Source organism: Trematomus bernacchii, unplaced genomic scaffold, assembly GCF_902827165.1.
Source record: "Trematomus bernacchii unplaced genomic scaffold, fTreBer1.1, whole genome shotgun sequence".
Lineage (NCBI taxonomy): Eukaryota > Metazoa > Chordata > Actinopteri > Perciformes > Nototheniidae > Trematomus > Trematomus bernacchii.
In genome coordinates, this window is record NW_022987833.1 from 79,546 (window position 1) to 92,448 (window position 12,903).

General features: G+C 44.7%; 1 protein-coding gene across 1 annotated transcript; it reads right to left on the reverse strand.

The window, feature by feature from the left end:
- Positions 1–5,334: 5,334 nt before the first annotated feature.
- On the reverse strand, positions 5,335–8,930 carry ptmab (prothymosin alpha b). The gene is made up of 5 exons (XM_034152745.1): positions 8,627–8,930; positions 6,492–6,557; positions 6,331–6,415; positions 6,163–6,251; positions 5,335–6,076 (listed from the first exon to the last, which is right to left on the reverse strand). Exons 1-5 carry the CDS (start codon positions 8,669–8,671, stop codon positions 6,032–6,034), a joined length of 330 nt encoding a protein of 109 aa, XP_034008636.1. The 5' UTR covers positions 8,672–8,930; the 3' UTR covers positions 5,335–6,031.
- Positions 8,931–12,903: the final 3,973 nt, after the last annotated feature.

Genomic DNA, 12,903 nt, shown 5'->3' on the forward strand with positions numbered 1-12,903 from the left:
ATTTTGGGTAAATGCTGACGATGGTTTGCATGCGGCCTGACTTCTCTCCTGATGAGGGTCTGAAGCCTGCAGGGGGTCTGACTTCTCTCCTGATGAGGGTCTGAAGCCTGCAGGGGGTCTGACTTCTCTCCTGATGAGGGTCTGAAGCCTGCAGGCGGCCTGACTTCTCTCCTGATGAGGGTCTGAAGCCTGCAGGGCGTCTGACTTCTCTCCTGATGAGGGTCTGAAGCCTGCAGGGCGTCTGACTTCTCTCCTGATGAGGGTCTGAAGCCTGCAGGGGGTCTGACTTCTCTCCTGATGAGGGTCTGAAGCCTGCAGGGGGTCTGACTTCTCTCCTGATGAGGGTCTGAAGCCTGCAGGCGGCCTGACTTCTCTCCTGATGAGGGTCTGAAGCCTGCAGGGGGTCTGACTTCTCTCCTGATGAGGGTCTGAAGCCTGCAGGGGGTCTGACTTCTCTCCTGATGAGGGTCTGAAGCCTGCAGGCGGCCTGACTTCTCTCCTGATGAGGGTCTGAAGCCTGCAGGAGGCCTGACTTCTCTCCTGATGAGGGTCTGAAGCCTGCAGGGGGTCTGACTTCTCTCCTGATGAGGGTCTGAAGCCTGCAGGGGGTCTGAAACACGCTTCATGAGGACATCCTGGCTCAGTTTGCTGCGTTTAAAACCTTGGAGAACGAGTTATCTTCAGTTTCTAATTATCAGGCGAGCCGTCGTTCTTCTGCTGATTTTTTAAAGACTCATTCTGGCATTTTTTTTTTTTATTAAAGACCTTAGAATGTGTCTGTTTTTAGAGAATGAATGAAAAGCAGTGAGTTCAGGTGAAAGGGGAAAGACACATGAACACCATCTCTAAATGTTGAATTGTTTCTGTGCTTTCCTATTTGGTATTTACTTCTTTGAAATGTCTCTCTTTCTTGTTGCATGAAGTCAGGTGGTTGAATTCCCAGCATGCACCACTTGAGGGTGCTACTCAACTCTAATGCAGATACAATGATACAAATGATAAAAGAGTACTTGAAATACTACTTCAATCATATTTGTATTTAAAAAATAATACAATTGAAAGATGAAGTTGTATTATAATAAAAACAATACTAAAAAGTTATACAATAGACCCACATGTCATGTTCAATGTATGTTTTATTGTATTGTTTAATCCCATCATGAACAGAAAATGTTAAATACAAAAAAGCAGAATCAATTAAATATTCATTATTTTTATTATTTCACTTTGAGCTAAAGTCACTTCTGCTGGTTATTTTTTTGGTTTTGCTAAATAATAACTAACAGAAATCTGAACTGAGCAGCTCATTCAGAGAGAGAGTGGATTCAAGTATAATAAATACTTAAAAAAAAATGTGATCTTTATTCACAAGAAAAACATCCAGCAGGAGTTCCTGTCGTGCAGCTTGTGTGTGTGTGTGTGTGTGTGTGTGTGTGTGTGTGTGTGTGTGTGTGTGTGTGTGTGTGTGTGTGTGTGTGTGTGTGTGTGTGTGTGTGTGTGTGTGTGTCATTCCTCTCCAGCTTCAGGCCTGCAGCTACATGACTGAACAAAGACAGAGATACCACAATGTTACAAGTTATTTAAAAAAAATTAGAACTACAATTATTTAAGTTATAAAAAATAACAGCAATGGAAGCAGTTTAATTTTGCCTAATTAAAAATGACAATACCCAGATATGACCTGCATCATTCAGAGAAACGTCTCAAACACTAACGCTGCACAATCCACTGAATACTACAACTACCATCATGCACCACTAGAGAGCAGTGCTGTCATTGGTAACAGAATAACTCACATCATCATCATCATCAGAATCACCGTATCCGTCCCACAGAGGGGACATTCACATTGTTACAGAAGGAAAGAGCCAACGACAGTTTAATGTTAACTATGAAGAAAATGAAAGACAAAACAATTTAAAAAATGACACAATTTACAAAACACACATCCTCTAACAGTTCTGAAGATACAGCATCAGGTGTATATTGCAGTTATTAACGGCTTATATGAAGCTCAGCGCGAGATCTTTCAGGAAGACTGGGTATATTCACTCTGCAGCTGCTTATGATCAGCTCATCACGGGCGTTCTGTTAACCTATCACATTCACCTCATTCTCCAGCAGCCAATCACCGTGCTGCAGCCAAACTTTAAAATGGTTCTCCTCTCTCCTGCACTCAGCTGTGATTTCAGGTCCTGCTGCTGCCCGCCTCCTCCCCATCACACCTTCTCCACCTCCTCCCCATCCGCCTCCTCCCCATCCACCTCCTCCCCATCCACCTCCTCCCCATCCACCTCCTCCCCATCCACCTCCTCCCCATCCACCTCCTCCCCATCCACCTCCTCCCCATCCACCTCCTCCCCATCCGCCTCCTCCCCATCCACCTCCTCCCCATCCACCTCCTCCCCATCCACCTCCTCCCCATCCACCTTCTCCCCATCCACCTCCTCCCCATCCACCTTCTCCACCTCCTCCCCATCCGCCTCCTCCCCATCCGCCTCCTCCCCATCCGCCTCCTCCCCATCCACCTCCTCCCCATCCGCCTCCTCCCCATCCACCTCCTCCCCATCCACCTCCTTTCATCACATCCAGTGCCAGGAGAGCTAATCCAAAGACCTCATCACACCTCCTCTTCATCCCATCTCCTCATCAAATCCAGATCTTCATCATCATCACCAGTGTCTAGCCCCCGGGGGGTTCCCTATATGCTCACGGCTGCATTTCCCCTTTAGATATGCCCTTTCAGGATCGGGGTCTAATCCCCAAAGACTTAACATTTATCATATGACATGTGTAGAAGTTGTTGATACAATAAATATTCTTTAAACAAAATGAAGTCTCTCCTGATTGAAATATATATTGCACATAATTGGTATTTCACAACAAGGGGTGGCTCAGTCAGTAGGGGCTTGGACTGTGAGCTGTGACTGTGAGCCGTAGGGTCGCTGGTTCAAGTCCCCGACCAGACCTAAATATGGAGTGTGGACTTCTACTTGGAGAGGTCCCAATTCACCTCCTGCCCTGCCGTGGTGCCCTTGAGCAAGGCACCGGACACCCCCCTTCCCCCCCACTCCCATTGCTCCCCGGGCACTGTACAATAGCTGCCCACTGCTCCTAGTACTAGACTCCTTGTACTAGGATGGGTTAAAAGCAGAGGCCAAATTTCACTGTGTGCTGTGTGCTCTGCATGTGAGACCATTAAAGAGGGTTTCATCCCTCCCTATTCTATTCTTCTATTATAGCATAGTTTGTGTTGTTATATGTTAGTGTGGAAATACTCCATTCCAAGTGAAAGTGCAGCATTAATCAGCCTTAGCATTAACCATGCTAATGCTCAACATTACCATGACACTTCTTTACTTCATTGAAGTTATGTTACTGAGGTTAGACGGCTCACTTTATTTAAACACTAGTCTAGTCGTCTGAGTGTTACGGATGTCGGGACATTTGAACAACATACGCAGGTTCATGTGGTTTGGGATTACAGCAGGACATAATCTCAACCTTTCTGATCCTCACACGTTCAGTCAGAAGGATCATCTCCACGTATTAACACTTTCACATAATACTACCAACATTAAAACTACAGATGTGTTACAAACAACATATAGCATACGTAAAGTAAAAGTACTCTGGATTCAAGTCGTTTATTTTTAACACATATTTATATACTCTCATCTGCAAGCCACGTTTGATTCTGCATCGTATTTTATAAAGGTTGGGTAACACTTGTTTAGTCATATTAATGCAACATGTTTTATATGCTAAGTAACTTGATGTGGGAAGTAACTAAGTACATTTACTCAAGTACTACGGGACTTTACCTGAGTATTTCCATGTGTTGCTTCTGTATTCTTCTTCTCCACTACAGTTCAGAGGTAAATGATGTACTTTTCCTCCACTACATGTATTGAATACCTTTAGTTACTTCACAGATGTGGATGAATGATGTGAAATATAATCAAGTGTTAAATCAGACTTTAGTTCCACCTGGAGTAAATCCACAAGCTACCCTGCAGTATACAAAGTCATTCAAACTAGCTGCACCTTTACCAGCTTTGAGAACACTTTCATGATCAATCATTATAAAACATATCATATATATTATTCTGAAATGGACCAATCTGCACAATGACTACTTTTACTGTCGCTACTTTCACTATATTTTGATGATAATACTTTTCTACTTTCACTTGAGGAACATTTTGAATGCAGGACTTTTACTGTAACAGAGTATTCCTACACTCTGGTACTTCTACTTTTACTCAAGTACAAGATCTGAGTACTTCTACTTTTACTCAAGTACAATATCTGAGTACTTCTACTTTTACTCAAGTACAAGATCTGAGTACTTTTACTCAAGTACAAGATCTGAGTACTTCTACTTTTACTCAAGTACAATATCTGAGTACTTTTACTTTTACTCAAGTACAAGATCTGAGTACTTTTACTTTTACTCAAGTACAAGATCTGAGTACGTCTACTTTTACTCAAGTACAAGATCTGAGTACTTCTACTTTTACTCAAGTACAAGATCTGAGTACTCTCCCACCTCTGTAAAGTATGAGTAATATTCCCTCAGAGTTGTATTTGTATTTTATAAGCTCATGTTTCTAATATAACATCGTATTGTTAAATAGAGAAATGTAGTGTAATAAAGAAATACTTCAGTACTAGTAGATAAAACTACCAGTGGTTGAAGAAGTACTCGGTTGTACTTTAATAAAAAAGTAGAATACAGTAAGTTAAAAATACTTCACTGCCAGTTCAAGTATTGTATTCAAAAATAAAAGTCCACAAAGTAAAAATGTACTTAAAGTAAGAAAAGTAAAAGTACTGTAAATGTAAAATGTTGTCATTCTGAAAGTGCCATTTAAAATATATTCATCAAAATGGAGTAATGTCTTTATGCACATTATGATATTGTCAAACTGAAGACAAACATGTGGCATTTACCCCACTGCCGGTTCGAGTCCTGCTTTCAAAATAAAAGCAGTGTAAGAAAAAATGTACTTAAATATCAAAAGTACTCTGTGCAAAATGCTGTAATTCAGGATGTGCATCAATAATATATTTTCTACTGATGCATGCACGATATATTTGATAATTTTAATCATATTAGTTTCCTTAAGTAAAGTAAAATAACTGGATTAATGTACTTAATGTAGGAGAAGTACTCTATAATGTACACACTTTGCATGTAAGGGTTACTTATACTGATGCACTGAAATGGTAATACTACAGTACTTCACACGTGTACTCCAGGTGCAGCACTGACCCTCGCCCCGTGGTCCTGGACGTCTCTGTGAGGAAGAAACAAGCAGAGACACAAAGTACAACTCACAAAATAAAAGTCCGGTTTATTGTCAAACAACAAACTTCGCACGTACATCAAAACAGGCCGTCAGAACAAAAACAGAAATCAACAGGAAAAGCAAAGCGGCTCTTCCCTCTGCCCCCCTCCCCCCCCGATACAAACAGACTAGTTATGGTACAGCTAAAGTACATACATGACATTTACTGGAATGCTCTGAGTTCAACGGCTTCGAGAGGTTCGTCTTCTGGGTTTGTTTTCTGTTGAGATATCCTAACACGGTCAACCAAGTCAAAGAAGCACCGGTGTGGTCGGACGAGATCGCTGCCGAGAGAGAAACTGACCCCCCCCCCCCCCCCTCCGAACAATATGTACAAAAATATAAAATGTAAATAAAAATACAAACAAATTCTCCTTTGTTGTGGTTGTTGTTGAAGAGAAGCCGGATTTCTGGGGCCATGTGGTGGCTCTAGAAAATTAGTTTTGCGGGGATACGAGTGTGAGTGTGTGTGTGTGTGTGTGTGTGTGTGTGTGTGTAGATGTTTGTTGAACTCTACTTGCTAATGACCATGTTGGATTTTTTTTTTTTTGACTTTATTATAATTTTCTTTCCTTTTGAATCAGTCCTCCCGCCCCTCCAGCTGCGACCAATGAAAACGGTCGCAGGCGGAGAAGCAGGAAGTGATTTAGCGGGAAGTCGCGAGCGAGGGAAACGCATCAATCGTCGTCGTCGGTTTTCTGCTTCTTGGTTTCAACGTCATCCTGCGAGAAGAGAAGAAGAAGAAGGGTTCAGTTAAAGGCTCCTGATTGGTCGGATTATCATTGATGAAGGTCGGGGGGGGGCGCACCTCATCGTCGTCATCGTCGTCGTCAGCTGGCCGTTTTGTGCCGCCCTCGAGTTCATCGTCATCGTCCTCCTCGTCTTCCTCATCGCCGGCTGGAAGAGACCAATTAGCTTTTTGAACAACTTTCAGAAAACATTTAATCCTGAAAAATCACAGAATCTTTTGGTTTACCTTCTACGTCATCTTCCTCCTCCTCCTCATCCACTTCATCATCATCTTCATCATCTACCTCGGGCTCGCCGTTCTCCTCATTCTCCTGGAAAACATAAATAAAGTTAACTCCCTGAGTCTCTGCTCTGAAGTGAACGTGAGAGCAGAGGAATGTCGGGTACCTTTCCGTTGGTGGCGGTCTCCTTCCCGTTCTCCTTGTCCTCCAGGAGCTTCTTCTCCTTCAGGTCCTGCAGGAAACCAGAGGGACAACTCAATAAATCCAATAAGAGAGTGTGCTTCTCAAACTCTTCCAGGATGCCCTTCTACCTAATGGCCTAGTTAGGAGCCCTGGTGCATGCTGGGAGATCTGTTCAGCCCCGTCAGAGTGAAGCCTTCCTGTTTAAACTCCATATTGCTCTCTGAGAACCTCCCCCATCCTCTTCCCCCTCCAATGTGTTGTAATCTGATACTTTGATGTGGCCCCGGGGCACTATGGGTATTGTAGTCTTCAGCGGGCTGCCGTCGCCACCATATGTCACGAGACACGCCCGGCAGAGGCACTGCATATCCCAGGATGCACTGCTCCATTTAAAATAACACAGGAGGGCAACAGGGAGGGGGTGTGTGATGGAGGAGGAGGAGGGGGGGGGGGCGCTGCTGGTTGTAACGGAGAGACAATAGAGACGACACATGGCAGGCGAGAGAAGAGAGAGTAACACAGGCACCGATACACACACACACACCCACCGTCTCAAACACACACCCACCGTCTCAAACACACACACGGCTGCTTTGCGCCCTACATACAGGGAGAACCGCGTAATAGCGCGCCGTTTCCTCGTTGTGTCGCCGCGGTCCGTTCGCAGCCTTTTATCCCCGCGGCACACATGCCCTGTTGATTAATTACTTTACATAATCTTATTGCTTAAAATCCATTAAGCTGTTTAGGAGCATCAGCTGCTCCTCGGCGGGAGACAAATGAGGCTGAGTGGAGCTCTATCTCTCCCTCTCTCTCACAGACTGTGCGTAAAAAGGCGCTTGTGCGTAAAAACGCTCCAAACTATAAATAGAGTGTTAGCAGGCACCCCGGATTATCAGCTCTAATACCGGGCCCCAACTTTTCCCTCTCCACCTTCTCCATATGCTCCCTCGTCATAATCACTCATAATTATTCAGCTCCGGGGCTCGCTGCTGCTCTTAGCCCGGGGACCGGACTCCATTATATGAAAGTTTTACCCGGAGTGATCCAAAGTCCAACTGCACGAACATTAACATTTGGGACAGAGATAGGTGGATGGAAGGAGGAAACGGAGCACAAAGAGGGGGGAAACCAGCACCGTCACATCACACCTCCACAGCCCGGACGCGCGCGCGCACACACACACACAAACACACACAGGAGAGAAGTGGGCTGCAATACAGAAAAACTTTCCCCCTGAGACAGAAACGCGCTCTGCAAACATGCTTGAAAACGCAGTAGAAGAAGCGGAAGCCGTGGAGCTGCGCGTCCTCTCCGGTAACCGGAGGCTGGACGACCTTCCTGTGTCGGTAAACAAACCGGGTCTGACGGAGCAGGCAGGCCCGTCGGTGCCTTTTAAAAACAAACGTGAAGCGACCTAAAGACGGCTGGCACCGCAGAGTGGACATTACGCACAGCCAGACCTCCATTCAAACCGACTTTCAACAGCCCCGGAGCCCCGGAGCACCTCCGTTCCTCCGCGGCTCAGCTCCGGGTCACTCTCCTGATCAAACTAACCCCGGGGTAAAAGCGTGTCTCTTAAAACTGGACGCGGGATTTGCTTTGGAAGGAATTAATTGGCATTAGCCAGCCGGGAACCTGGAGTGAATAGGCGCGTCATTTGGGCATTTAGAGCCGGGGATAAAGAGCCATAAAGCGGGGAGAGCGCGGCGGAGAGGCGGCTGTTTGGGACGGATGGCGTTAAAAAAAAATGAGATGATTTGCATGTGGACTGTTTGACACAGACACATCCAGCCCGGTCCGGAGGAGGGGAACCGAGCCTCGGGATAAACAAAGAACCCGCGCGAGCTGTTCCTCTCCGGACAATGAGACGCGTTTCCATGATGAGGTGCCGAGACCCCCGCTTTCAATCTGGACTATTTTCCATCAAGTGTTTGGAGAAAAAGACGTGAACACCGGCTGTTCCCCGGTCTCTCTGCCCCCCCGGTGTCCCGCAGACTTGTGAGTCCGAATGAGCGCGAAGCGACGACGAAACATTAAAATTAAATTATCTAGGTTACAGCCTGGAGAAGCTTCATCCTGTGTGATGGAGACCCAGAGGGGGGTGAGGAGGCTTACCTTGGCAGAGATATCCGACCCGGAGTCCACTTTTGTGTCTGCCATTGTTTTAGTAGAATAAAATAAATGACGGCTACAAATGAAAGGTTGAATAAAGTAAATCCCTCTCCTCGGTGAGTGGATCAATCAGGTTTATATTGTGCCAGTGGCCAACGCTGCTGACGGCCGAGCCTTTAATATAGGCTGGTGGGCGGGGTCCAGAGGAGGCAGGTGCTCGCTGATTGGCTGAGAGCTTCACAGAGGTGTTCTCTTCGCGCGTTGGAGTGGAACAATGGGTCGAATTTCTAAACCCGGAGGCCACGCCCCCCTCCTGTCCGTCGCTGCAACCGTCCCTTTCTCCACTAAAAAACAATAACCCACACCGATTAAACGGGACAATAACGGACTAAATCATACAGCTGTCCCCCCCCCCCCACACACACACAGGACAGCCGACGCATTTCTCACTTTTCCCACCGAATCACGCAGTACATATATCGAATAGGTTGACGTAAGTGTCACGATTTGATTGATTGATGTTCATCTGGTCGAGTCAAGCGGCTTCTCCCGCCCACCGGAGAACAGCGAGGCAACAACTCTTCAAACATGGGGGGGGGGGGTGGTGTGTGTGACGGACTTTAGTGGATTAACGGCTCTTAGATGTTGCTGTTCCCTTATGGAACGTTAGTGTATCATTTTCAAACGCTGGTGTATCTTTTTTGGAACGTTACTGTATCTCTTTCAAAGAGCTGTTCGTCAACATCAAAGGCTCGCAGTGTTTCACCGCCGCCATGTCTCACAGCTCCTCGCGCCCCTCCCCTCTTCATCTCTGTATCTGCGCACTTGACGCTTCTTCTTTTTTTACATAACAATCCATAAATTCGTGCCCCAAGGTCGATACACGAATAAAACAACACATCGTGTTTTCAAATCTACAGTGTGGTGAGGGGTGCTTCAGTGAGCGGGGTGCACAACAGTGGTCTCATTTCCTCCCCCATTGTTAGAAGAAGAAACCCACGAGAAAAAGCCCCGTCGTGGGAGGAGGGAGAGATTTAAAAAAAGAAAAAAAAAGCAGTGCGACATAACAGAACATGCGATGAGACAAGGTGCGAGAACATACTTCTGTGCTCATGAACTGACACGCATTCTTATGAAACACAAGGGCAAACACGTATTTGTTTCCTTACCGAGTTTTGTACACATGGCTTTTACAAGCTGAATATGAGAAGGACAAAGCGGCAAAAAAGGCATCCGCCATTGCTCGCTGTGGACAGGGGGATGGGAGTGATCCGGTAACACAGCAGCTTCACATTCTGCCCTGATGACGCACTCGCAGCTGAGCACGACTCCCATTGGTCGGCTGAGTGGAATCAACACGGCTTTGGCGCTGATTGGCTGCCACCGACGTCCGTCAATTCAAACTGGGCTTGTTGCAAACAGCGGGCCTGGACTCTGGATCCGGAGCGTGTTGAGAAGCAGAAGTGTAGAGTTTCACTTCAGGCTTTTACATGTTTACCTTTCCCATTTGCTGCCCTTTTTTTTTTACAGGCACGATCTCCGCGAGCCGTGTCCAGTATGTGCTGCTGTGTGGAAAAGTCTCTTAAGGATGTTTTTTATAAAGTACTGAAGCACCAGGGTGTCCAGGACAGCAGTATAGGTGATCCTTCAGAACCACACTTTGCCTCCCAACTGCCTTCATCTGACCGTGTTTTGAGTGTCTGCTACATTCACACACAAATTAACAAGTTTATTTTTAAATTCCCACATGCAGATTTTAATTTCATGCTAATTTGTTGTGTTGCGGCGAGCAGGGTGGAAACAGAAACTAAAGCAAATAGGTGAAACAGTTGTTAACGGTGACACAAAGTTACTTTTTTTTTTGTTGAATTGTCAATCTGGGCAAGTTGACTCATGTCACTCAACCTTCTCCCTAAAAACTGTTCTCACTGAGTCACTGCACAGATGACCAACTGAAGCCATTGGTCTGGGTTTTACTTTTGTTTTCTGTTTTACGGACACTTTAAAGACACGTTTCTCTATTTCAATTATTACTGCAGATAATATATATATATAGAATAGTATCTTGTTTTTGTACAATATCCTTATGTTGTACATTTTCTTATTTTTAATTCATAAACTTGGCCTTTTCAAAATATGAATGAGTGTATTTTTTACACATTTCAACACGTGTACTACACTCAGTTTGCACATCTTTCTTTTTGAGGATATGGCCGCGCTTTCAGAGACATTAAACTATGGACTGGAGTTGCACATATATACTTCTCTTTATGTGGTTAAATAAAGGTTAAATACAAAATAAAAAAATAGGAGGGATGACTGAGCCGCTGCAGATAATACTCCCTGTAGTCGGCATTCTTCGTAGAAGCGCTGCTAAAATCATCTTTAATTCATAGGTTTGTAGTCCCTGGATCTTTTTGGTCATAAATCTGGGTTTAGGAAATGTAAAAAGTTGCAGTTGCTTTTGATGCTAGTTATTTAAAAACATGGGGGTTTGTGCAAAATGCCCAAATGCTTTACTCCACCTTCAAGTATCTGCTCATATTGAACCTGGATTGAAGGGTACCTGAACTCAAAGTCTTTATCGACATATAGCTCCAGAGAAGTGCTTGTATTGAAGATCTAAAGTCCCAGCCTCCTCCAGTCGAAGCAATATAAGAAAACAAAAAGAATAAAGCGGGGAACGACGTCATGGTGGATGTCAAATACAGGAATAACCAGGAAAAAAGTCACACCTTTCCGTAGAAATGTGCAAACTAATCAAGAGGTTACACGAAATGCCTGCCGACGTGCTAGGACGATTACAACAAACCCAGCTTCTTCAGAACAAGATCATAAAATAAAACAAGTCAAGACCACAGGTTTGCTCGTCCCTGTTTGTTCCGGCTTGTGTCGGCACCATGGACCTGGACTCAGAATAAAGATCACAGAAAATCTATAACGTGGTGGGCCGTCAGCAGGGCCGTCTCTGCTGGCCCTGTAACCAATACAATGAAGTGTGTGTCAAATGTTTTTCATTAAAGGTGGGGTAGGTAATTTTGGAGAAACCAGCTGGAGTGCGCTAGAATTTGAAAATAGACAGCCGGAAAAAATCTGCCACTTCCTCACAGAGCCCCTCCTCCAACACACACGAACGCGCACATGACCAATGAGGGCACGAGATAAGTTTGTGCCCAGATGGAAGGCTGACAGGCAGGTAGGCCATCCAGTTACTTTAGCCGGGCCGGCTCAGATGATTGGTCGTGCTTTTTACAGTACTACAGCTTCCACAGGTGATACTTTTTATGGATTTTTTGTCAAAGCACTTCAGATATTCATTGCTATCGGGATGTTAAGAGCATTCCATGGAATATAACAAAAAGTGTATCTCGAGCCGGTTTCTCAAACTTACCTACCCCACCTTTAATATTTAGTTATACGTTTTAATAGTATAATATCCTCACAATTACAAAATGAAGTAAGGTTTTGTTGAGGCTGAACTGGAATTTCCTACATCAAAAAGTCACTTAAACGCCTCAGAGTTATTTTAGTTTTAGCACAACAGATACTGCTAGCCTTTTGTTGAAAGACAACACATTTGATTGGTAATAAGCATGAGTGACAGATTCATCAGCCAATCAGATGTTGATGTTCACAGTGTCCTGAGCTAAACTTCTGTCATGGACTTCCTTCGTAGCATCGACTTTATTTACAAGTGACGGGTGAGCACGTTACTATTCGCGTCATTTTAGAGCGACGTGAGAGTGCACGATGACACAAGTTTAATAATAGATGACTTCATTGATCAATGTGGGGACATGTCGTCTGCTTTTAACCCTTATCTAGCTGACTGTTGTGATTGTTGAGAGACGGTTTGGCATAATGTACACGTTATTTGATTATGGAACAGAGATGTGTTAAGTGTGTGTACTGTTTGTGCTTTGTAATTGTTTACTGAAGGCCCCGTCTAAAGCCCTACGTTACGCCACTGTCTAACAATATCATCCCTGCAGCTGCTTCTAGCGTTTGTTCCACATCAACTTCCTTAATTTGCTTTCAAACAGCAACGAGTCAATAAAACGTTTAATTATACGGCCCAATATGACAAGTCACAAATGATTGTGTGCAATGCTTGTGGTCAGAGACATTTGCAAATCAATGTTGTACTACAGATGTTAGTACAACATCTACAGCTCGACCATGCTACAGATGTTAGTGCAACATCTACAGCTCCTCTACCACAACCATCAGCAACAAGTGGACATGGAGAATTACATGAACTACATGTTGCTAAATCCACC

Bases quoted from the DNA above. Each gene is read 5' to 3' on its own strand.
- ptmab (XM_034152745.1), bottom strand. From the start codon at position 8,671: ATGGCAGACACAAAAGTGGACTCCGGGTCGGATATCTCTGCCAAG. The intron at 6,416-6,491 runs GTACCCGACATT...TATGTTTTCCAG, and splicing joins AGACCGCCACCAACGGAAAG to GAGAATGAGGAGAACGGCGA. The intron at 6,077-6,162 runs GTGCGCCCCCCC...CTCTTCTCGCAG, and splicing joins ACGACGATGACGACGATGAG to GATGACGTTGAAACCAAGAA.